The 26366-nt window shown below is 41.5% G+C and overlaps 1 protein-coding gene across 1 annotated transcript in view; it reads right to left on the bottom strand.

The window, feature by feature from the left end:
• The window catches only part of DNAH11 (dynein axonemal heavy chain 11), a 284335-nt gene that overhangs the window by 71762 nt on the left and 186207 nt on the right, over positions 1 to 26366 (bottom strand). Inside the window, exons 61-66 of the mRNA XM_038761352.1 lie at positions 18739 to 18852; positions 15032 to 15175; positions 13278 to 13460; positions 11417 to 11518; positions 6285 to 6419; positions 1615 to 1788 (exon numbers count right to left, since the gene is read on the bottom strand). Coding sequence (XP_038617280.1) covers positions 1615 to 1788; positions 6285 to 6419; positions 11417 to 11518; positions 13278 to 13460; positions 15032 to 15175; positions 18739 to 18852 — 852 coding nt within the window. The remainder of the gene's footprint in view (positions 1 to 1614; positions 1789 to 6284; positions 6420 to 11416; positions 11519 to 13277; positions 13461 to 15031; positions 15176 to 18738; positions 18853 to 26366) is intronic.

Raw genomic sequence — 26366 nt, 5'->3', positions numbered from 1 at the left:
ATCATTCTTTGAAGCACTTACTGGGTGGAGAGTTCTTGGGAGAATACAACAGAAACAAAAGCTTATGTACCCTACCCTTAAGGTGTTTATAGTCTGATAGGGGAGCCTGAAAGATGGATAAAAGTTATTTACAAGGCAGTGAAAGGAGAAGGTATATAATAGTAGGATGTCAGGGTGAAATATCAGAATACTTGGATAATCAATGGAATAAGCACGGATCCATAAGTACTAAGGATGAGTGGAAAAATATTAGTGTTATGGGCAGCTGTTGGGTGACGTAAAGTATTATCTAGCCATATTTTATTGTTTCTGTTCCAAGATCACATCAAATACAGACCAAATTATTGCTGCTGCTTAACTTTGAAATCTCTAGATTAAGTACTTGTCTTAGCTTATTGACACGTTTTTGTAAGTTTGCCAGGGTCTCTGCCTCTCTCCCTCACTCTCTCTCCCACCACATTTCTCACATTGACTATCTTGTTCATTCATTCATTTAATCGTATTTATTGAGTGCTTACTGTGTGCAAAGCACTATTCTAAGCACTGGGACAGTACAGTATAACAAAAAACAGACACTTTCCTGCACATAATGAGCTCACAGCCTAGATGGGGGAGGCAGACATTAATATAAATAGATAGATGAATAAATAAATATATATGTTTATGTTGTTGTTGTTATTGTTTATGGCATTTGTTAAGCACTTACTATATGCCCGGCACTGTTCTAAGTGCTGGAGCAGATATAAAGTAATCAGGTTGGACACAGTCCATGTCCCACATGGGCTGAGTCTTAATGCCAATTTTGCAGGTGAGGCAACTGAGGCACAGAGAAGTGAAGCGAGTTGCCCCAAGTCACACAGCAGACAAATGGTGGAGCCGGGACCAGAATCCAGGTGCTTTCAACTCCCAGGCCCGTGCTCTATCCCCTAGGTCACACTGCTTCGCTATTTACATTACAATTTTGGATTAGAGATAAACATGGAAAAATGAATGCCTGCATGAAATTTGAAACACACATTTCAGAATTTTGAAACAGTTCCAGTCAGTTACTACTGAGGCTCTACTACAGTATTCTGAAGATACAATTTTAAAAATAACATTTGAAACAAATACAAAACAGTCTCGGGTGACAATGCTGCTTTTCCATAAGGGCATAGGACATATTTCCTGCCCACAAGGAGCTTATGCTCTAACGAGAAGCAGCATGGTGTAGGGGTAAGAGCATAAGCTTGGGAGTCAGAGGACGAGGGTTCTAATCCCACCTCCGCCACTCGTCTGCTGTGTGACCTTGAACAAGTCACTTAACTTCTCTGTACCTCAGTTACCTCAGTTACCTGTGCCTCAGTTACCTAAAATGGGGATTAAGACTGTGAGTCCCATGTGGGACAACCTGGTCACTCTGCATCTACCCCAGCACTTAGGACAGTGCTTAACAAATACTAGAATAATATAATTATTAGGAGGGGGATATTAGGAGGGGGATATACAAATAGTGTAAGCAAAATAAATATACTGATTGTACAGTTGATTCTACTGCACAGCGCTGTCCTGAAGGAGGGTCCAGATAATAAATGCCCAGGTGCTACTTTTGTCGGGATGGAGAATCAGTCTTACCTTCTGAGCTCTGAGGAAAGGAATCCATTTGCTCTCTACCAGCTCCTGGCGGTACTGTTTTGTGAAGGGTCCAATGTAAGACACAAATGCTGCTGCTAAGAGCACATCTCCACAAAGCGTCTTTTCTTGGTCTTGAAAGCTTTTAATAGACTGACTCCAGCGAATTTTCTCTGACTGAAAGATAAAAACTTTTTTTGTATTTGCATGGCAGTAGATCTGCTTAAACTGGTGGGTTATGTACATACTTTTAAGTTATAAATTGTGTTCTATAAATTATTTCTTCATATTAACATCTGTCTCCCCCTCGAGACTGTAAGCTTATTTTTTCATGGTATTTGTTAAGCACTCATTATGTGCCAGGCACTTTCATTCAATTGTATTTATTGAGCCCTTTCTGTGTGCAGAGCACTGTACTAAGCACTGGGATAGATACAAGCTAATCAGGTTGGACACAGTCCTGCATAGGGCTCAGAGTTTTAATCCCCATTTTAGAGACAAGGTACCTGAAGCACAAAGAAGTGAAGTGACTTTCCCAAGGCCACAGGACTGATCCCCCCTTTTCCTCTCCTCCTCCCCATCCCCTCCACCCTACCTCCTTCCCCTCCCCACAGCACTTGCATATATACTTGTACAGATTTATTACTCTATTTATTTTACTCGTACATATTTACTATTCTATTTATTTTGTTAATGATGTGCATATAGATTTAATTCTATTTGTTCTGACTATTTTGACACCTGTCTACATGTTTTGTTTTGTTGTCTGTCTCCCCCTGCTAGACTGTGAGCCCGTTGTTGGGTAGGGACCATCTCTATATGTTGTCGACTTGTACTTCCCAAGTGCTTAGTACAGTGCTCTGCACACAGTAAGCACTCAATAAATACAATTGAATGAATGAATGAAGTGGAAGAGCTAGGATTAGAACCCAGGTCCTCCTGACTCTTAGGCTTGTGCTTTATCCACTAGGCCATGCTGCCTCTCATGCAGTGCTGGCTCTGGTTCCTGTGACCAATTCTTTCAGCTTATAACATTTATAAATGGGAATAAAATAGAGCTTCTTAAAATATTATATATCAATTGCCCTTGTATCATCTTCAGTTTTGAGTGCCTATTAAGTGCAGAACACACTAAGTGAGAAGCAGCATGGCTTTGTGGTAAGAGCACTTGGGAGACAGAGAATGTGGGTTCTAATCCTGGCTCCGCCACTTGTCTGCTGCGTGACCTTGGGCAAGTCACATCAATTCTCTGGGCCTCAGTTCCCTCATCTGTAAAATAGAGATTGAGATTGTGAGGCCCATGTGGGACAACCTGATTACCTTGTATCTACCCCAGCGCTTAGATCAGTGCTTGGCACATAGAGCTTAACAAATATCATTATTATTATTAGTATCATTATTAACACTCTACTGGCACTTGGGAGCCTCCGATGAAATAGGAGATAAGGACTCTGCCTTCAGAGAGTTAACAATCTTTAATTCTAACTTTCACAATCTGTGATTCAGGAATATTTGGGAGAAACCTTATTACACAGTTGCTCTGAAATGTTAGTGCCCATGACACTAGACTAGTTCCTATCATCATCATCATCATCAAAGGATTTAACGGATGCTTATCATCATCTATTAGGCACAACTTGAATCCAACCAGAAGTATACTAAATTTTTTAGCTGACTTCATCATAGTCATCATCAATGATATTTACTGAGTACTTACTGTGTGTACTAAGCTCTTGGGAGAGGACAATACAACAGAGTTGGTAGAACTCTCCCTGCCCACCCCAAGCTTACAGTCTAGACACCTGCTGAATATTCATCATCCAACTCCTAAGAACCAAATTTTGAATAAACATTTACAAGAATTCAAGTATTCATCTTAGAATAAATAGCACTGTTCAGTAGAGCTTATAGAATCTATAAAATGTACACAGAGACACAAACACACATGCATTTGCTTGCTATCAGAACAGACCGGGAATGTACTATTATGGTTTCAATAATGTACAGAGAGAAATATAAATGCACTGTAGTTCTGGTGAAATGGTAATTCAGTACTGTTACTGAGTGTTTGAATTCTCAAGTTGTATGTTGATATATATGAGGTACCTCTTTCACTAAACCAGCTACTGGAACTAGCATTTAAAGCAAGGCTATCCAAGCAGTGTTTTTGCCTGCTCATGGTAAGATACCCAGCAAGGGGTTAATTGCCTCATAAGTCTGATCAGTCACTTCAGATTTTATTTGTGCTTAGCTCTAGGGAGTAGCCAGCATCAAGAAAATTGCAGGGTCTTTACTTATTTTTTCCCAGATCTAGTGAACACCGTCAAAAGGATTCCTTGGACCGATCGTTTAGGGTGGGAGAGATAATGTACAGAGAGAGATATGGTTTGGTTAATGAAATAAAATCACTGTGGTCAAGCACTGATTCACTCTGAAGAATTTCAGAACACCAGCATTTATTGCAGGATCTATTAAATTCTTTCTTAAATCATTGATTAAAGTCAACTCGATGATAAATGCATTAATTCATTAGCTGGCTGTCTCATTTGCCCATTTTCTATCTTTGTTGTCTCTGGTTGGCAAGACATAAACAATAAAGTTTCTCATTTCCTGGCCCAGAACAGCTCTGAGGTTTGAAGATTTCCTAAACGCAGAATGATCATCTATTTACATCCTCAATAATTTTACCATAACCACCCCAGCATCATAAATCACTACTGACATTGGCTAACAAGGGTTTAAGAGTTGGAACATGCAGTGCAATAAGTTTTCAGACAGTTAAAAATCACTATAATTTTATTTTAATGCATTATAGATTGCCTGTAATGTCATCCCGACTGGGGTGACCCATTTCTAATTTTGAACAGCTGTTCAGCACGAGAGTTAGTTAATGATTAAATATAAATTGCCTGATTTATTGGTCTGAATGGTTGAGCTTTCAGGTCAATGCTATATAGACAAAATCATCAGTCTTGATGCTTTTCACAAGTTAACCATCTCCTGATCTAGTCAAAAAGAATTTATCCCCAAAGTGAAAGGTTTGACATTCTCAATTAATCCTTTAAAATGTTGCCTTACTCAATTTCAATGCTACCACCCTTATCTCTCCCACCCCAAACAATCGGTCCAAGGAATCCTTTTGGCGGTGTTCGATAGATCTGGGAAAAAATAAGTAAAGACCGTGCAATTTCTTGAAGCTGGCTACTCCCTAGAGCTAAGTACAAATAAGATCTGAAGTGACTGATCAGACTTATGAGGCAATTATCCCTTTGCTGGGTATCTTACCATGAACAGGAAAAAACACTGCTTGGATAGCCTCGCTTTAAATGCTAGTTCCAAATATTTCATCACAAACTGATGACATATTCACCCCGAGTCACTTTAGATAAGTGGTTACTGAGTACAAGACTATAGAACCAAAGTGAGTTGTAGACCTTCTGAAAAACCAAGGCTATATTTGGAAAAAGAGAAAATTATGCAGTTTATTTAAACATCTCCTGATATAGTACAGTAGGAATCAGTGCCTAATATGCATTTGCTACTGAGTATAGGGATAGTCCATATCAAGGAAATAGTTCTAGAAAGTATGCTTTCCACTCTGCATTTTGGATAGAATGCTTGTTGGGGAATTAGGGAGTGTTCTTTCGACAACACATGTCAGGCTGGATACAATGCAAAGCGATGCTGTAAGATTGGTTGTGCCTCTACAAATGCTAAGGGAAGGGCCTTCAAGAATGTAACCCCCACATCATAAAGGAACTGACTGTACACTGAACCAAATTGGTTTTACCTAGTTCTGGTCCTAGAGAAACTGCAAAGCACTTGGGCGGCTCACCCTAACAGCTCCATCGTCTCAAACCTGACCACCAAAGAAACATCTGTTTCAGTCACAACGCTTATGACACCTTTTTGAACAAGGATGATAATTTCTTGGGCTCTGTAGTGTTTCTTCAGAAAAGCACTTTGTTATTTTAAAAAGTAGTGGCTTGGTGAAATGGGAAAAACAGTGAAAAGTCAACAACCCACTGATGACTAGTTTATTTCATTTATCTGTAGGTTAAGGAAAATGTGGGTGGATGTCATGGGAGCCGATTCTAATCGAGAGGATTGTTCAGTCTCTCTGCTCGTTAGTTGGAAGCCGCCCAGGTTGTCACAGTCTGTTTGTGACTTCGTACAAATGTGGTGACTTAGTCATGGTGACTCCGCTTCTCTGGGGGCTTGGCTAAAGACAAGCATGTCTGTACCTTGGGTTCCAAGCCTACTGGAAAAAGGATGGGCAAATCACTCAACTCTTCTGGGCACCAGTTTCTGCATCTGTAAAATGGGGATGAAAATAGTTGCTATCCCTCCTCCCTCCTGCTATCCCTCCTGCTTGGATTGTGAGCCTTATCTGGGACAAAGGACTGTGTCAGACCTGATTATCTTGTATCTACCCCTGTGCTTAGTAAGGTGCTTGGCACATAGTAAGTGTTTAATCAATATCAAAATTATTATCATCACTATAATTGCAACTTAAGGGAGTGTCATTTTAAGCATATTGAACATGGATTGTGTGAAGAGGACTGCATTTTATATTTGACTAATTATTGTGATATACAAGAATCTGGCAACTAAAATAAAAGGAACTGAACATTCTTGTCACAAGTTCAAGACACACAAAAAAGGCAACTTGCCTGCAGCTCCATAACAAGTCTGTTAGCCAATCCGATATTCTTGCTGCTTCGGTTTACTTCTTCTTGACACCGGACTTTTTCAGTTATTGCCTGCTCAAACGCAGCCTTGAGTCCGCACAGATTATGGCCCAGATCCTGCACAACGGAGTCAAGATTCACTTTTTGTAACAATGGCACTTGGCAATGGACCCTCCTACTTACCATACCGATTCCTCTAAGTCAAATGAAATAACCTGTCTACCTTTCAATTGTCCGTCTCTTAGATTACTTCACTACAACCCAGAAAAACCACACACTTCACTCCTCTAACACCAACCTATTCCTGTATCGCCATCTCATCTATCTCACCACCAATCCCTTACCCCTGTCCTGACTCTGGTCTGGGAACTTTCTCCCCCTTTATATCTGAAAGACTACCACTCTCCCCACCTTATTAAATTCAATTTCCTCCAAGAAGTCTTCCTTAACTAATCTCTCAGTTCCTTTACCTGCCTTTCCTTCTACATCCTCTATGCTCTAGGATCTGTACCCCTAAAGGACGTGACAGTCAATCCATCCTCAACCCCATAATATTTATATAAAAATCCTTATAATCTGTCATTTTCCCTTTCTGTAATTTACTTTAGTGTCTGTCATCTTTCTCAACTGTAAATTCCTGTGGGCAGGGATTCTAACAACTTTATTATATTGTACTTTTCCAAGTGATTAGTGCAGTGCTCTGCACACAGTAAATCCTCAGTCAGTACTATTGATTGGCAAATTCTGCTTCATTTGAGCTGTATTGATGGCTCAGGGATTTCTCAGGTTCTAAAGACTTTCACAATCTCCAAAAGTTCCCAAATAGAGGCACCTGGACTCTAGTTCCAATCAGTCAATCAATCAGTGGTATTTACTGAATGCTTCCTATGCACAGATCACTGAATTAAGAACCTAGGGGTGGGGGGTACAATATAACAGAGTTGGTATGCATGCTCCCTGTCCACAAGCAGCTTACAGTCCAGAGGACTCTAGAGTTCAGACTTTACAGTTCAGAGTTGGAGTTTCAAACAGTCTAGAGTTCCAGCTTGCCACTTGTCTGCTGTGTGACTTGGAACAAGTCTCTTAACCTTTCACCTGAAAAATGGGGACAAAATTCCTACTCACCCTACTCTGAGAAGTCCTGTGTTCAACCTGCAGAGACAGTGTCCAATCTGATTACTCCATATCTAACCCAGTACTCAACTGCATATTGCTGGGCACATAGGGCTCAATAACACTAATATTCTTATAATAAGAATATTATTATTCTATAATAATAATTATTATTATTCTAATAATAAGAATATGCATTTATCTTTTAGATGAAATATAGTACACTTCCCTTCACTTCTTGATATTACAATGTTATTTCACCCAACAAAAGTTAAAATTCTCCTCTGTTCAATAAAAGTATACAAGAGTGAACACCTTTGCTACATTAAAACAGAAATGGACACAAGCCCCATATTCCCAAACAGAGTGAGAAAAATGAAGATCTTTTTGGGGGGGTTTTTGTTTTTGTTTTACTATCCTCTAAGATCAAGGCATAGCACAGACTACTGGCTAATGGAAATACCAATTATCAATCATCACAGATATCTGCAAGTCACCACCCCCAATACAAAGTGATAATATTTGCCTTTATATTATGTAAATAGGTAGGGACGTATTTTCTCCAGGTTCAGCCTTTAATGAGGGAAGTGGGTTTGAAGGAATAAGTGAGAATAAAGGAAATGGATTTGAACCAAGTATGGGGGAATCACTTGGTCCAAAGGGGAAGAGCAAGTGGCAAAGGACAGATAGATAAATGTTAGCTAGGATGGGGGGGGGGGAGGCAGGAACAGAGAGATAATTGTCCAGTAGAAGGAGCCAATATCACAAAAGTGCGGTTTATGCCAAAGACAACATTCATTTTAAATTAAATATAGGTTAAAAAATCACCTAGTTGGTATATATTTATAAGAAGATGGTGTCTCTTGGCATTTCACTCCTACAGATTTAGAGCACAGGGCTGGGAGCCAGGAGGACCTGGGTTCTAATCCTGCCTCCACCATTTATCTGCTGTGTGGCCTTGGGTAAGTCACTTAACTTCTCTGTGCCTCAGTTACCTCATTTGTAAAATAGGGATTAAGATTGTGAGCTCCATATGGGACAGGGATTGTGTCCAACCTGATAAACTTGTATCTACCCCAGTGCTTAGTACAGTACCGGGCATATAATAAGTGCTTAACAAATACCGCAGTTAGTGGGGCTGGAACCTAAAGGAGTGGGAAATTAATCTTCAGGCCATGCTGCATCAGTTCTCTCTTTGACCTGGCTTTTTCTTTAAGCCAACCTTTTAGCTGTTGGATTTAGTTTTAATATATGGATTTTATTTTGTATGGGTACTAAAGAAAAGAAATATATTGTAAACAAATCAAATATATAAATTATGTAGGTATGATGTTCATTCATTCATTCATTCAATCGTATTTACTGAGCGCTTACTGTGCACAGAGCACTGTACTAAGTGCCTGGGAAGTACAAGTTGGCAACATATAAAGACAGTCCTTACCCAACAGCAGGTTCACAGTCTAGAAGGGGGAGACAGACAACAAAACAAAACATATTAACAAAATAAAATAAATAGAATAAATATGTACAAGTAAAAAAGAGTAATAAATATGTACAAACATATATACATATATACAGGTTTTAAGAAGTCAATGCAGACATATGATTATCATGATGTTTTTGGTATTAAAAAAGAAAAATGGGGTAAATAGAGTTTCTCAGACCTTTTCTGAGGGTTCTATAATAATGGCATTTGTTAAGCGCTTACGATGTGCAAAGATCCTGACAATAGCCATATAACAACTGATCTGGGAGCGTTTACAACTCTAGGATGAGTTATACCGAGTGTTTTCATAACTTCCAGTATTGTTTATCAAAACCGCTGACTGTAATATTGCTGACTGCCTCAAGCAATTTTGTCGTTTCTTGTTAAAACTCATTTGCTATTGGGAGTAATACTGAAAGACCTTCAGTAGGCAGTAATAATAATAATGATGGCATTTATTAAGCGCTTACTATGTGAAAAGCACTGTTCTAAGTGCTGGGGGGATACAAGGTGATCAGGTTGTCCCATGGGGGGCTCACAGTCTTCATCCCCATTTTACAGATGAGGTAACAGGCACAGAGAAGTTAAGTGACTTGCCCAAAGTCACACAGCTGACAATTGGCAGAGCTGGGATATATAGGAATAATAATGCCCAATTTGTCCCTATCTAACCTACTTAAAATAAAGACATCATGCTATTTCAGAATTATGGGTCTGAATAACTGGTTAATCCAGTTATTTTCTGGATAGATTTTATGTTGAGGTAGAGAAACAGGACAGCCAACATGTCAGAACAAAAGAAGGAGTTATCAGGGTCAACAATAAACCCAAAGAAATCTGCAAATACCCTGAACAGAAAAGGTGCCTGGTTACCATCAAGATGGCTTTAGAAAGAACATGGGCCATCAGACTAACCAATCGATTATTCAGTTGTGTTTATTAAGCACTTACTATGTGCAGAGCACTTTGCTATGCATTTGGGAGAATACAGTATAACAGAGTTTACAGGCATGTTACATGACCACAAACTCTAGAGTGGGAGACATTGATGTACATAAATTACAGATATGTACATAAGTGTTATGGAGCTGAGGATGAGGGTGAATAAAGGGTACAATTCAAGTACAAGGGCGATGAAGAAGGGAGTGTGAAAAGAAGAAATTTACAGTGGGGGCTTAGTCGGGGAAGGCTTCTTGGAGGAGAGTGATCAAGTGTCGGGTACGAAGTGGGAGGGAGTTTCAGGCCAGAAGCAGGATGTGGGCAAGAGGCTGGCAGCAAGACAGATGAGACTTAGGTATGGTCAGTAGGTTGGCATTAGAGGAGGAAAGTGTATGGCCTGGGTTGTAGTAGAGAATCAGAGAGGTAAGGTGGGAGGGGGCAAGGTAATTAAGTGCTTTTAAAGCCAGTGGTAAGGGCTTCAGTTTGATGTGGGTGTGGATGAGTGGGGAAATATGAACTGAATGGCTTTGGGAAAAAATGAACTGGGCAGCAAAGTGAAGTATGGATTGTATCACCCTGACTTGCTCCCTTTGCTCTCCCCCACTTCCAGCTCCACAGCACTTATGTACATATCTGTAATTTTAGTTATTTGTGTTGCTGGCTGCCGCCCCCCACCCCCAATACTGTAAGCTCGTTCTGGGTCGGGAATGTCACTGTTTACTATTGTGTTGTACTTTCCCAAGCACTTAGTACAGTGCTCCACGCACTGTAAGTGTTCAATAAATATGACTGAATGAGTGAAGTGGGGAGAGACAAGAGGCAGGGAGGTCAGCAAGGAGACTGATGCAGAAATCAAGGTGAGATGGATAAATGCTTGAATTAATGTGGTAGACACGGTGGAGAGGAAAGGGCAGATTTCAGTGTTGTGAAGGTTGAACTGACAAGATTTGGTGACAGACTGAAACCCTCAAGCTGTAGCAGAGGTGGGAACAAACAATTTATTTTAGCTTTGGGAAAGCTAAGATTTGTCCTGAGTAACACACTCATCAAAAACCAGTGGACCGAGGGGTAGGTAAACACCTAGTTCAGTGGTCATCTGTAGAGAGTAGTTATCCAGAAGACTAGTGTTAAGTTGGACGACATAAAGAGTAGTTCAAACATAGGAGCTGATAGTAGACCCAATTCAACATTTTCATCCATGAAAAGGCCCAGGAGGAAAAAAAGCCAAAGCAACAATTATTTGGCCCAGGCAGGAGAAAGGTGGGAGGGAACTGAATAATGGTCTTGTTTCCAGAGATGAAACAAAATTGAGGCTTCCTCAATTTCCACTCACGGAACTCACAGAGAAAATTGGCAATGAATTACAACTGGAAGGACTAAATCAGACAGAAGAATTTCTTGATGGTGAAAATTGTTTCACATTATAATGAGTTACTGACAGAGCTTACAAAAGCTCTTTCCGTGAAATATTTCTAAAATGGGGTGGAAGAGCTAGGTATGCTCCTGCCTGGAGAGGAGAAGTTCCCCTCAGAGTTTTTTCCTTTCTAAAAGGTATTGTTCTGTACATTGTACTTACTGCAAGCTTTTTTCTGATTGCCTCCAGCTTTTCAGTGGCTGCAGCTAGTTCCATGTTGGCTTGGGTTAGTGCGTGGCGTTTGGGCTCAACATCACAGTACACCTGAAACACCAAATACGGTTAAACTTTGACTTCCACCTAATAGATGATGACAATGATGATGATAATAGTATTTGTTAAGTGCTTAATATGAGCCATGCACTATACTAAGTGCTGCAGTAGATACAAGATAATCAAGCTGGACATAGTCCCCATCCCACATGGGGTTCACAGTTCAGGTAGGAGAAAGTAGGATTTAATAGCCAATTTACAGATGACGAAACTGAGGTACAGAGAAGTTAGGCGACCTGTCAAAGGTCACACAGTAGAGACGTGGCGAAGCTGGGATTAGAACCCAGGTCCTCTGCCTCCCAGGCATGCTCTTTCCACTGGGCAACGCTGCTTCTCTACTAGATGCATGGGCAGGAGGTAGGGTGTGAGCAAGGGGCTGAAGGTGAGAGAAAGAAGAATGAGACACAGTAATTAGATTAGCAGTAGTGGGAGAATTCCACTTTGAAGAGTTGGTTGTAGCCTGCATTTGGAAATGTCTACCATTGCCTTCTTTCATCTGTATCTACTCCCCAGGCTACCACCTTCCTCCAACAGTTTTGATACAGTCTAGTGGTTTCAATGGGATCTCATTATCCGCCTCTGAAAAGACTCGGGAGTTGATGGGAACTCCTTCCGTCCCACCCTTCCTCCAGAGCGCTTTGGGCTGACATAGATTACGCGGTACAGCCCTAGATCTGGGATTCAAAATTTCAGGGTGATGCCATCAAGGAGTCTGACTCTAGCAACTGGAACAAACAAGATGACATAAAGCCACATGCCAGCAGAAGTCCACCAGATGCAGAAGGCCAACTCTGAAAAGAAGCTAATGGACATAAAGGAAAGCCAAGGGATGTGCTCAATTTAAAAACAACATTGAACAGAATTTGGAAGTGTGTGTCATATCAATAACTACGAAAGGCAGGTTTTTAAGGTCACCTTTTCCTGTATGGTGAGCTACGTCCCTTATGACTAGCATCTGTGCTAGGGAAGCAGCATGGCTTAGTGGCTAGAGCTGGGACCTGGGAGTTAGAAAGACCTAGGTTCTAATGCTGGCTCCGCCACTTGTCTGCTTTGTGACCTTGGCCATGTCACTTAACTTCTCTGTACCTGTTACGTCATCTGTAAAATGGGGATTAAGACCATGAACCTCACGTGAAACGCGGACTGTGTACAACCTAATTAGCTTGTATTTACTCCAGCGCTTAGAAGAGTGCTTGACACATAGTAAGCACTTAACAAATATCATTATTACCATTATAATTAGTATTCTGTCACTTAAGAACCTGAATTTTAAGTTAACATTTTGTTCTGATCCAGGGGACCAGTCATCAAAGCCTCCATGTTAGATAAGATTCCCTCTAGACCGTAAGCTCATTGTGGGCAGGAAATGTGTTTATTAGCTCTACTGCATTATACTCTGTATTATATATTGGAGAAGCAGAATGACTTAGTGGCAAGAGCCCGGGCTTGGGAATCAGATGCCGTGGGTTCCAATCCCAGCTCTGTCACTTAGCTGCGTGACTTTGGACAAGTCACTTAACTTCTCTGGGCCTCAGTTACCTCATCTGTAAAGTGGGGATTAAGACTGTGAGCCCCATATGGGACAACATGATTACTTTGTTTCTACTCCAGCATTTAGAACAGTGCCTGACGCACAGTAAACACTTACAAATACCATTATTATTATTATTATACTCTGACACACATTTGGTACAGTGTTCTGCACATGGTAAATGTTCAATAAGTACCCCTGATTGATTGATATTGATACCTCATAGAATTTAACAATGTTGATGACCCATGCACAGAGACCAGCTGCTGCAAAGGACTTGGTGCGGATCAGATTTGGGCTGAATTCGGGATCTTTCAAGTAGTGTTCATAAACCACTTTCAGACAATTCTCATGAATGTGCTCCTTGTCATAGTTAATTAGCGCTTGCAAAAAGTCATCAACCTGAAAGGAGACAAGGTTCATTGTGATCAATCCATCTCACCTGCAGAGAAAATTCCAAGATCATATGCCAAAAACCAGCTTTTAGGACAAACTATAAAGCAAAGTTGTCATGCTCTACTTATCCTACTCTTTGACCTTTTCAGATTTTATAGTAGGAAGCTTGTGTTTTGCCATGGACCCTTTTAAAATGACTTCTACCTCAGGGTAAAAGTTTCACTCTCTATCCTGGAGGCATTCCCATTTGGAAACATTTAAAAAAAAAAAATCAGTGTAAGATTTTTGGTTGGCCTTTTTTTTTGCACATGGAAACTTTGTCCTTTTTATTAAAAAGCCATTCATTTTCTATACTGGACAGCTCTCAATCTGTCAATCTTCCAATGGATGCTCATGTTGACCTGAGTACGGTTAGATGGCCTACCAGCTGTCAATAAAGGAATGAAACAATCTGATCCCTTTGATGGAAGAATTGGAAGCAGTGACAGCATGCACTTTGGCCTCCCAAACCACCGGCCTTCAGAGACCCTCAGATGGCCACCTGACCATCCCTCACCACGTCACAGCCCGTTGTGGGCAGGGATTGTCTCTCTTTATTGCTGTACTGTATTTTCCAAGTGCTTAGTACAGTGCTCTGCACACAGTAGATGCTGAATAAATAGAACTGATTAAATGTATCAGCCCGGGTCCTCCCTCCTGACCTCTCTCCTCGTTGGGAGGAGCAGAAACAGCAGTGGTAGCAGCAGAGTTCCGCCTGCACAGAATGCTGAGAAGCAGCAAGGCCCAGTAGAGAGATCACAGGCCTGGGAGTTAGAAGGACCTGGGTTCTAATCCTGGCTCTGCCAAATAATAATAATAATGATAATAACGATGGTATTTGTTAAGCACTTACTATGTGCCAAGCGCTGTTCTTGCTTGCTGTGTGACCTTGGGGAAGTCACTTAATTTCTCACTGCCACAGTTTCCTCAACTGTAAAATGGGGATACCTGTTCTCCCTCCTACTTTAACTGTGAGCCCAAAGTGGGGCAAGGACTGTGTCCGACAATTAACTTGTACCTACCCCAGAATTTAGAAGGGTACTTGGCACATAGTAAGTGCTTAACAAATGGCATAAAAATAAAAATGATAAATTATAACATAGAAATATAAATTATTTATTATTTATTAAAAATATTTATTTATTACAGTGGCAATCACTGTAGCTCAGATTGCTGGCCTGTGAACCTCGACAACCCTGAAACTCTGCTCTTCTAGTGCCAGTCCCTTACAAATCTTATAATAATTTTGTATTTATCCCTATCCTCATCTTTTATGTTGTTGTTATGTTTGTATTTTTTCATAATTTTCCTTATCCATCCATCGCCAGGCCCTTTCCCCATCTAATTCATACGGTGAGGGTGAGATCCCCTAATTCTCATCCATATATTCTTTCCCAGTGCTCAGGACAGTGCTTTGCACACAGTAAGCACTTTATACTATTACTCCTCCTCTGAGCCTCCCCAGTCTCCCACACTGAATGGATGCCGCCCTGGAAAAGGACGTAGATGAGGAGGCCTGATAACGGTCGGTCCCAGACCTTTCCCATGAAGACTTTAGCAGCTTTCCAGCTACGGTCTCTGGGGACTTGGCCCCCGGGGGCCAAAAGCACCATCACAGCTGCTGTCACATTGGTCACTGCAACGGGTGGATTGGGGAAGGCTTTCAATTCTGTGAGATTAACCTGAGGAGAAAATACACATACAAGTGTTAAAGTCGACTGACAGATTTTTCAATTCATTTTGCATGGGGAGATGATTTTGCAATGACTAGACTCATCTGCATTTCGAAGGGCAGCGGCAAAGTAGCTAGAGAAGTGGTGTGGCCTACTGGTTAGAGGATGGGCTTAGAAGTCTGAAGGACCTGGGTTCTAATTCTGCCTTTATCACTGTGCTGTGTGACCTTGGACAATTCACTTAACTTCTCTGGGACTTAGTTATCTGTAAGATGAGAATTAAGAGTGGGAGCCTCATGTGGGACAGGGACCGTGTCCAACCTGATTAACTTGTATCTACTCCAGTGTTTAGAACAGTGCTTGGCACATAGTAAGTGCTTAACAAGTACCAGAATAATAAAAATAGTAATTATTATTAACTTCTACGTTCCTCATTACCTCATCTGCAAAATGGGGATTAAGACAGTGAGCTCCATGTGGGATATGGACTGTGTCCAACCTCATTACTTTGTAGCTACCCCAGTGCCTAGAACAGTGCCTGGCACATAGTATAAGCACTTAACAAATATTATAAAAAAGGCACATCAATTAGTTCCTACAAGATTATTTGGGGCAAAAGTGCTGTAAATACTTCTAATCTTCAGGATCCATACCCTAACAAACTCATGTACTCAAATTCACAATTGGATCTTGAAGTGATTTGAACTTGGCAATTCCCTAAGAACCTGATAAGTAGAAAGGGTAAAAGAAGGATTATTTCCCAAATCTTTACTAGCTTTTTTCTAAGGGATAATAATAATAATAATGATGGCATTTATTAAGTGCTTACTATGTGCAAAGCATTGTTCTAAGCGCTGGGAAGGTTATGAGGTGATCAGGTTGTCCCACGGAGGGCTTACAGTCTTAATCCCCATTTTCCAGATGAGGTAACTGAGGCACAGAGAAGTTAAGTGACTTGCCCAAAGTCACATAGCTGACAATTGGTGGAGCCTGCATTTGAACCAATGACCTCTGACGCCAAAGCCTGTGCTCTTTCCACTGGGCCACACTGCTTCATTTTGACCACAGCTCCCCACTCACCAACAACTTCCAAGTGTTGCCCATTGTTCTCCAATATCAAACAGTATCACCTGACCTTAGGATTGAAGTCACTTAAGTCAGATTTCCCCAATTATTCTCACTCCTCTCCCACTGCTCCCCAGCTCACATTCTTCAATTCTCTAAACCCAACTTACTTCATGCTGCTGCCCGGATTATCTTTGTCCAGAAACGCTCTGGACATATTACTCCCCTCCTCAAAAACCTCCAATGGCTACCGATCAATCTGCGCATCAGGCAGAAACTCCTCACCCTGGGCTTCAAGGCTGTCCAGCACCTCGCCCCCTCCTACCTCACCTCCCTTCTCTCCTTCTACTGCCCAGCCCGCACCCTCCGCTCCTCCACTGCTAATCTCCTCACTGTACCTCGCTCTTGCCTGTCCCGCCATCGACCCCCGGCCCATGTCATCCCCCGGGCCTGGAATGCCCTCCCTCTGCCCATCCGCCAAGCTAGCTCTCTTCCTCCCTTCAAGGCCCTGCTGAGAGCTCACCTCCTCCAGGAGGCCTTCCCAGACTGAGCCCCTTCTTTTCTCTCCCCCTCGTCCCCCTCTCCATCCCCCCGTCTTACCTCCTTCCCTTCCCCACAGCACCTGTATATATGGATATATGGTTGTACATATTTATTACTCTATTTATTTATTTATTTATTTTACTTGTACATTTCTATCCTACTTATTTTATTTTGTTGGTATGTTTAGTTCTGTTCTCTGTCTCCCCCTTTTAGACTGTGAGCCCACTGTAGGGTAGGGACTGTCTCTATGTGATGCCAATTTGTACTTCCCAAGCGCTTAGTACAGTGCTCTGCACATAGTAAGCGCTCAATAAATACGATTGATTGATTGATTGATTGTGCCTCATTGTCATCTTTCCTGTGGTTGAACTCTGGTTCCTGCCTCCATCTCACCTGGAACTTCCTCCTACTTCACATTCACAGAGTGAGGCTTAGTGAATAGAGTATGGACCTGGGAGCCAGAACGGCATGGATTCTAAATCCTCATTCCACCACATGTCTGCTGTGTGACCTTGGGCAAGTCACTTAACTTCTCTGGGCCTCAGGTACCTCATCAGTAAAATGAAGATTAAGCATACGAGCCCCATGTGGGACAGGGACTGTGTTCAACCTGCCTAAGTTGTATCTACCCAAGTACTTAGAACAGTGCTTAGCACATAGTAAGCGCTTAACAAAAACTGTAATTATTATTATTATTTTGCAGACCATTGCTCTCCCTATCTTCAAAGACCTTCCTTGATTAATCTCATATTTCCCCACCCTATTTCCCTCTCTGTTGACCTTCAGTATTTGGGAAGTCACTCTCCCACCATTAAAACTTTAACCTAGGTATCTTAACCCACTACTGCTTCCCCAATCAGTAATTTACTTTACTTTCTGTCATCCTCTAGATTGTAAGATTCTTGAGGCCAGGGATTAGGCTTTGTAATTCTATCATCCTCTCCCAACTCCTTAGTACAGTGCTCTGCACAAAGTTGGTGCTCAATAAATTCCACTATCTGATTGCTCTTCCAACCTGCTATTTTTCAATGCAGATGGTGTGAGGCACTCACTAAGATAAAGGACTGAGAGATGCGAACGAACAACAGGAAAATCAAGCTGTCTGTGGTAGGAGGTTTAACTATGAAATCAAGGAACAATATGCAACCTCAGTTCCCCTCATTTCAAACCATGGTAAATTGTGAGCACAGCACTGTGGCTTGTGCTCCTATGTGTTGGTCATGTTTCAACACATACCCCACTTCTCTCTTTATTTTGTGCACTTATGCATTAAACGCTTACTCTGTGTCAAACATTGTTCTTAGAGATGGGGTAGGTACAACTTAATTAAGTCAGGTGTGGTCCCTGTCCCACGTGGGGCTCACAGTCTAAACAGGAGGGAGAACAGGTACCTAATCCCCATTTTATAGTTGAGGAAAATGAGGCACAGAGAAGTTAAGTGACTTGCCCAAGGTGATAGAGCAAGAAATTGGTGGAGCTTGTTCTCTGATTCCCAGGCCTGTGCTCTTTCCTCTAGAGCATGCTGCTTCTCTCTGCAAGAAATTGGGATGGGAATACAAATTGCCTGAGGAGAGCACAGGCTTTGGAGTCAGAGGTCATGGGTTAAAATCCAGCTCCGCCAATTGTCAGCTGTGTGACTTTGAGCAAGTCACTCAACTTCTCTGTGCCTCAGTTACCTCATCTGGAAAATGGGGATTAAGACTGTGAGCCCCCCGTGGGACAACCTGATCACCTTGTAACCTTGTAGTGCTTTGCACATAGTAAGCGCTTAATAAATGTGATTATTATTATTATGTGAATGAAGTGCCTATAGAATTCATTTCTCCAACTGCTTTATGATGCCTTCTGTAGCTTGTATTTGTCTCCCCCACCTCCACACACACAATATCATTTAGAACATCACAATACCTTGGAATGTCATTATGAGCATCTCCCACACAATCCCAAATCCAGCTGGAGCTTACCCGGTTCAATGTATTCAGTGCAGCTCTGGCAGCCACTAGAACAGGCTCTGCTTTGACCAGGTTGGCTTCACACTCCCGCTGTTTCTGAAACACTTCTGCCTGGATTGCAGCCACCTAGTGAAAAATCAACCGTGCTCATTTCACTTAAAAAAAAAGCTTTAGTGCTACAAGAAGTTGCTTTCTGACAGTGGACAGATTATTATTACTATTATGGCATTTATCAAGTATTTAGGATTATCACTACTATTACGGCACTTATTACATACTTGGCCCCTTTAGATTATAAGCTTGTTATGGGCAGGAAATGTATCTGTTTATTGCTATATTGTACTCTCCCAAGAGCTTAGTACAGTGTTCTGCACATAGTAAGTACTCAATAAATATGATTGATTGACTGACAGGATGGTTTAGTGGAAAGAGCTTGGGAGTCAGAAGACCTGGGTTCTAAACCTGGTTCCACCATTTGTCTGGGAGACCACAGGCAAGTCTCAACTTCTCTGTGTCTCAGTTTCCTCATCTGTAAATGGGGGTAAAATACCTGGTGTTCCACCCTGCTTCTAGACCATGAGCAGCATGAAGGTTTGATTATCATGTATCAATCCCAGCATTCAGGACAGTGCTTGGCATGTAATAAGTACTTAACTAATACCACAATACCTATCATTAGTACTACTTATATACCTAGCATTGTGCTGAAGGCTGGAGTAGCTACCTAATCAGATCAGAAGCAATCTTGGTCCATATGAGACACACAAGCTAAGAGATACAGAAAATACTTATTTTACCCCATTTTCTCCGGGGAAGAAACTGAGATCCAGAGAGGTTAATTGGCTTACCCAAGGTCACACAACAGATCTGGGACTGAGCTGGGATTAGGATTTGGATCTTCTGACTCCTGAACCCATGCTTTTCCCACTAGGCCATGCTGTCTCCCCAGTAACTTGTAATGAAGATGAACCTCCTTTAAGGTATGAGACCATTAGAAGCTTAGTTGACAAGCATGCTTGGGCAATGGAAGGTACCCATTAGTTAAATATGCCAGATAGATAATAGTAATAATAATAGCATTTGTTAAGCACTATGTGCCAAGCACTGCTCTAAGTGTTGGGGTAGATACAGGGTAATCAGGTTGACCCATGTGGTGCTCACATCTTTATTCCCCATTTTACAAATGAGGAAATTGAGGCACAGAGAAGTTAAGTGACTTGCCCAAGGTCACATAGCAGACAAGCGGCGGAGCCGGGATTAGAACCCATGTTCTCTGATTCCCAAGCCTGTGCTCTTTCCAGCAAGCCATGCTGCTTCTTTTGGGCTGCCCAGGAGGGAGCACCGTATAATCACATAGATGGTTCAGAGACATCTCCCAGGAAGCTTCTGGAAGGTATTCTGGGGAGAAAGAACCGTTTCTCATAGGAAAGGAGATACATTATGTGATTTACACTGATTGACCAATGAGTTCAAACTGTTCGATAATTAGACTACAAAGAGTTTATGCAAATGTTCCAGAAGTATTGCATTCCTGCTGGGGAGGATTTATTATCAGGAATTCCCTTTGCACAAGGGATCAAGTCATGTTTGCCTGTTCTAGAGTTTCTAGAGAAATATTTTATAGAGATGCAGCATGGGGTAGTGGATAGTTCACAGGCCTGGACATCAGAAGGTCATGGGTTCTAATCCTGGCTCCACCATTTGTCTGCTTGGTGACCTTGGGCAAGCCATTTCACTTCTCTGTGCCTCAATTACCTCATCTGTAAAATGGAGATTAAGGCTGTGAACTCCATGTGGGACAGGGACTATGTCCAAGTTGATTTGCTAGTACTCCCCCCAGCGCTTAGTATAGTACCTGGCACATAAAAAAAAATAGTATTTGTTAAGTGCTTCCTATGTGCCAAGCACTGTTCTAAGCACTGGGATTAGTAAACGCTTAACAAATACCTTTATTATTATTATTATTGTTGTTGTTGTAGCTTTGTAAATCAAACACACCCTTCGTTCTGATTTAATCATCAAGATGTGAAATTACGAGATTCCCAATGCAAAGCAAGCCTGACAGGACAGCTCTCATTGAATGGATTGGACCTAGTGGAAACAAGTAAGGAGGTCATGGGCTTGCCTCTACTGTGGTGGAGCTGTTCTAGATTAGACCCTGGGAATAGTTACTTAACTACCAAGTTAACTGTGTTTCAACCTTGGGTCTGCTTGCCATTTGCCCATGAGGTGCTTAAGATAAGCAGCATGACACAGTGGAAAGAGTGTGGGCATGAGAGTCAGAAGAAATGGTTTCTAATCCCAGGTTCACCACCTTCCTGTAGTGTGATCCTGGGCGAGTCACTTAACTAATCTGGGCTAAAGTTTCCTCAACTGTAAATTAGGGATTCACTATCTGTTTTCCCACCTACTTAGACTGAGCCCCACGTGGGACAGAAATCATGTCCGACCTGATCATCTTGAATCTAACCCTAGTGCTTAGCATGGTCTAGTGGATAAAGCATGGGTTTGGGAGTCAGATGGACCTTGGTTCTAATCCTGACTCTGTCACTTGTCTGCTGGGTAACCTTGGGGAACTCACTTAACTTCTCTGTGCCTCAGCTACCTCATCTATAAAATGGGGGTTAAGACTGTGAGCGCCCATCTAGACTGTGAGCCCACTGTTGGGTAGGGACCGTCTCTATATGTTGCCAACTTGTACTTCCCAAGTGCTTAGTACTGTGCTCTGCACACAGTAAGCGCTCAATAAATACGACTGAATGAATGAATGAATGAATGTGGGACATGCACTGTTTCCGTCCTGACTAGCTTGTATAATAATGATAGCATTTGTTAAGCTCTATGTGTGACTCTAAGCGATGGGGGGGGGATACAAGGTTATCAGGCTGTTCCACGTGGGGATCACAGTTTTAATCCCCATTTTACAGATGAGGTAACTGAGGCCCAGAGAAGTTAAGTGTATTGCCCAAAGTCACACAGCTGACAAGTGGTGGAGCTGGGATTAGAACCCATGACCTCTGGCTCCCAAGCCCGGGCTCTTTCCACTGAGCCATGCTGCTTCTCTAGGTTGTATCTACCCTAACTCTTAGTACAGTGCCTGGCACATAGTAAGTGCTTAACAAACACCTTAAAAAAAAGTGCTTGGCACATAGTGCTTAACAAAGTACTCTTCCTTCTCATTTTTCTTCCTCTTATTAAGAACCTCTCCAACAACTGATATCCTTCAGGATGGCCAGAAGCACTGAGAAGGGCAGAAAGAAAGCTGGTGGAACTGTGTTTGGGTGCAACGCTGATTTGATCCTTATTTTCTGAAGAAAGCTGCTGAGTGGGATCTGTCAGGTTGAGGGATTTCATTTTCCCAGCCATAAACACCATAAATCCAGGCCTCGGGGAGCAACTCATACTTAAAACCCTGTCTGAACCCACATGCAGATTGATTGTCTAAGCAACAGTTTTTGTGATGGTGATGTTACTGTAAAATATGAATGAGAATGTTCCCTTCAAATCATCAATCGTATTTATTGAGCGCTTACTATGTGCAGAGCACTGTACTAAGTGCTTGGGAAGTACAAATTGGCAACATAATGGGTTTTTTTGAAATGAACAATTCAACAGGAACACCAAATTAAATACAGATTAGCTATATAAATTTTCCTGTTCCGGATTAAACACGATTTGGCCGGTCTTGCCCACGGAGACAGATTCCCCACCTGATAAATCAATCAATGGTATTTATTGAGGGCTTACTGTGTGTAGAGTACTGTAGCGCTTAGAACAGTACTTTGTACATAGTAAGCACTTAACAAATGCCATCATTATTATTATTACTAAGCACTTGGGAAGAGTACAATATAACAGAGTTGGTAGACATGTTCCCTTCCCACAAGGAACTTACAGTCTAGAGGACTGACCTGATCTGCACAAAGCCAACACAAAGGAGATTTTTGAACACTTTGCACCAAACTACTTAGAAAAATATATCCCATAAAAGTCAAAGAACTCTGGAAAATGTTACCATTTGGTGCTAAAGAGAAATTGTTATTCATGTTCTGGAAGTATCAGAGGCCATCAACAGCCCTTTTTGTGACTGAAATTCAGATAACCTTTAGTTCAGGTCTTTATTTTTTAAAAACGTTTCATGCCCGAGTCCCCATTCAGTGCATGTGTGTAGACAGCTGTAGTCTAAAGAAAGTAAAGTGGTGAAGAGTTTTTGATTTTTATAAGTTTTATATGTTTATAGACTACTTAATTTTGAATTGCAAAATATTTTGAGGGACTGCTAATGATCAAAGACAATAGTATCCAGTGAATTGAGGGCATGTTCATTTTGTTACAACACTTTTAGAGAAGCAGCATGGCTCAGTGGGAAAGAGCATGGGCTTTGGAGTCAGAGGTCATGGGTTCAAATCCCGGCTCCGCCAATTAGCTGTGTGACTTTGGGCAAGTCACTTCACTTGTCTGTGCCTCAGTGACCTCATTTGTAAAATGGGGATGAAGACTGTGAGCCCCCCCGTGGGACAACCTGATCACCTGATCACCTTATAACCTCTCCAGCACTTAGAACAGTGCTTTGCACATAGTAAGTGCTTAATAAATGCCATTATTATTATTATTTTCCATTTCAGAACAGAATAGTTCTAGACAATGTTATGTTTAAGTGCCCTTTCATCTTTCATCTTCAAGCTGATGAAATATACCATCATTTATAAAAAAAGAACTAAAAAAAAAGGGAAAACCTGTCTTGGTCTCTCAATCAAATAAAATTAAAATTTCTTTTGGCACTTAAAAAGAAAATTTGTATTGCTCAAGATCTGCTGGGAATGGCACTAGTTTTCACTAATGGTCATAATTGATAATAATAATAACAATGATGGCATTTAAGCCTAATAATTAGAATTCTGCCACATGATCACTTGTACTGCATGTGAACAATTCATGTCCCCTTCTACTGTGGGTGTTTCCAGAGAAGGCTGAGGCTACATTCAATCAGGTAAATAATGAGCATTTTGTAACCTTCCCAAAATTGCTGTTTTATGGACAGAAAACAAACAAAAAACCTACTTAACTAAAATTCCTTCCCATTTTCTGCTGAATCTGTGCCTTGGAACTACACCAGAAGTATCAAAGTGAAGACTGATATTCCTTTTTTGCTTCTTACCCTGTAATAATAGTGTAAGATAAGGTCTGAGGAGGCTGATTTTATTGCAAATGATCTGTCTGTGGTCTTAAATGGATTTTACCAATTGTATTGATTTTTATATCTACTTTTGTTCAGATGTTATATGAGGGAATGTTAGTAGTCTATTCATTCAATCGTATTTATTGAGCACTTACTATGTCTATAATACGGGATATTCAAAGGAGCAAGGTCATTACATTGGAGCTACAGGCAAGTAACAGAAGATCAAACAGAGAAGTCATTTGGGCATTAACCCAAATGTACGGAATCCTGGGTGACCTCCCTCCCACTAATTCATATCTGAAGGCAAAGCAGTAAGGGTGCATTAAAAAAGCAGAGTGCCAATACTGGCTTCTTATCTGCTTCTTAATGAAATTCCAGATTTGGACCGAAGCCCACAAAACTCTCTAGATTTCCCAACTCCTCTAGCCTGTGAGTTCGTTGTGGGCAGGGAATGTGTTTGTTGTTGTATTGTACTCTCCCAAGCACTTAGTACAGTGCTTCACAAACAGTAAGTGCTCAAATATGATTGAAAGAATGAACTCCTTATGTACACAAAATTGGCAGTCCTCTGTTTTTAAAGGTGGTACTAATGACGGGGAGATCCTAACCAGGTGAATGAATGTCTGTCAATAATTATTTTTCTACAAAAACACTCAGCCCACATTTCCCCACTCCTCAAGAACCTCCAGTGGTTGCCCATCCACCTCCACATCAAACAGAAACTTTTCACCTTGGGTTTAAAGCACTCAATCACTTTACCCCCTCTTACCTCGCTACTCTCCTACTACAACCCAGCCAACACACTTTCCTCCTCCAGTACTAACCTTCTCAATGTACCTAGATCTCATCTATCTCACTGCTGATCTCTCACCCACATAATGTCTCTGGCCTGGAATGCCCTCCCTCCTCATATCCGACAGGCATTTACTATCCCGCCACTTCAAAGACATATTGAGGACACATCTCCTCCAAGAGGTATTTCCTGACTAAACCCTCCTTTCCCCTTCTCCCACTCCCTTCTGCGTCATCCTGACTTGCTCTCTTTATTCATCTCCCCTCCCAGCCCCAGAGCACTTATGTACAGCTCTATAGTTTATTTACTTATATTTATTTACATTAATTTCTGTCTCCCCCTCTAGACTGAAAACTCATTGTGGGCAAGGAATATGTCTGTTTATTGTTATATTGCATGGCTCAGTGGAAAGAGCCCGGGCTTTGGAGTCAGAGGTCATGGGTGCAAATCCCGGCTTTGCCAATTGTCAGCTGTGTGACTTTGGGCAAGTCACTTAACTTCTCTGGGCCTCAGTTACCTCATCTGTAAAATGGGGATTAAGACTGTGAACCCCCAGTGGGACAACATGATCACCCTGTAACCTCCCCAGCACTTAGAACAGTGCTTTGCACATAGTAAGCACTTAATAAATGCCATCATCATCATCATCATCATATTGTACTCTCACAAGCATTAGTACAGTGTTCCACACATGGTAAGCACTCAATAAATTCGATTGAGGGAATGAACAGTATTTTTGAGCTCCTATTTGGTGCAGAGCACTCTACTCAATATTTAGTATTAATATTTAGCACCTAGTAAGCGCTTAACAAATACCACAATTATTATCATTATGCCCATCTTCCCTCATAAGAGTGTAAGCTTGTGAGCACAGACTGAGTCTCATGCTTTTGTTGTACTTTCCATGTGATGAGCATTGTGCATCACACTCAGTAGGTGCTCAGCAATAATAATAATAATAATGGCACTTATTAAGTGCTTATTATGTGCAAAGCACTGTTCTAAGTGCTGGGGAGGTTACAAGGTGATCAGGTTGTCCCACGGGGGGCTCACAGTCTTCATCCCCATTTTACAGATGAGGTAACTAGGGCACAGAGAAGTTAAGTGACTTGCCCAAAGTCACACAGCTGACAATTGGCAGAGCTCGGATTTGAACCCATGACCTCTGACTTCAAAGCCCATGCTCTTTGCACTGAGCCACGCTGCTTCTTCTACTGCCTGGTAACATGGTCACTGCTCCCTCTTCCTCACAGAGATGTTGTTTCGCTCGGTAAATGCAAGTGAAATGCTTTAATCAGACTTGGGCTAGACTGATAGGGAGACAAATTTGCCTTGATCCTTCCACTGTGATCTGGTAACAAGGCAGTTAACAGCATTGGAGTTATGATGGAAAAGCCTCACTGGAGGCACTCAGCAAAACCTTGTGACCGAAAAATATCCCAGGGGTGCGATTAGCTAGAATAAGCACACCATGTGCTTTACCTAATTGCCTACTGAAATACTATGAATAGCATTAAGGATCTACCCAATTGCCTTAAATGCATCAGAAACAGATATATAATCCAAAGAGCAAATTATAATGAATATAGAGGATGCTTAACTTCTGCTGGGATAGTCAAGTTGCTCATTTAGCTAAGTCTCTTGTATTTGTTTTGAGCCTTTAAT

The sequence above is a fragment of the Tachyglossus aculeatus genome, chromosome 2 (assembly GCF_015852505.1).
Source record: "Tachyglossus aculeatus isolate mTacAcu1 chromosome 2, mTacAcu1.pri, whole genome shotgun sequence".
Classification (NCBI taxonomy): domain Eukaryota; kingdom Metazoa; phylum Chordata; class Mammalia; order Monotremata; family Tachyglossidae; genus Tachyglossus; species Tachyglossus aculeatus.
Note: the sequence above shows the minus strand (reverse complement) of the source record. Positions and strands in the feature narration are given on the sequence as shown.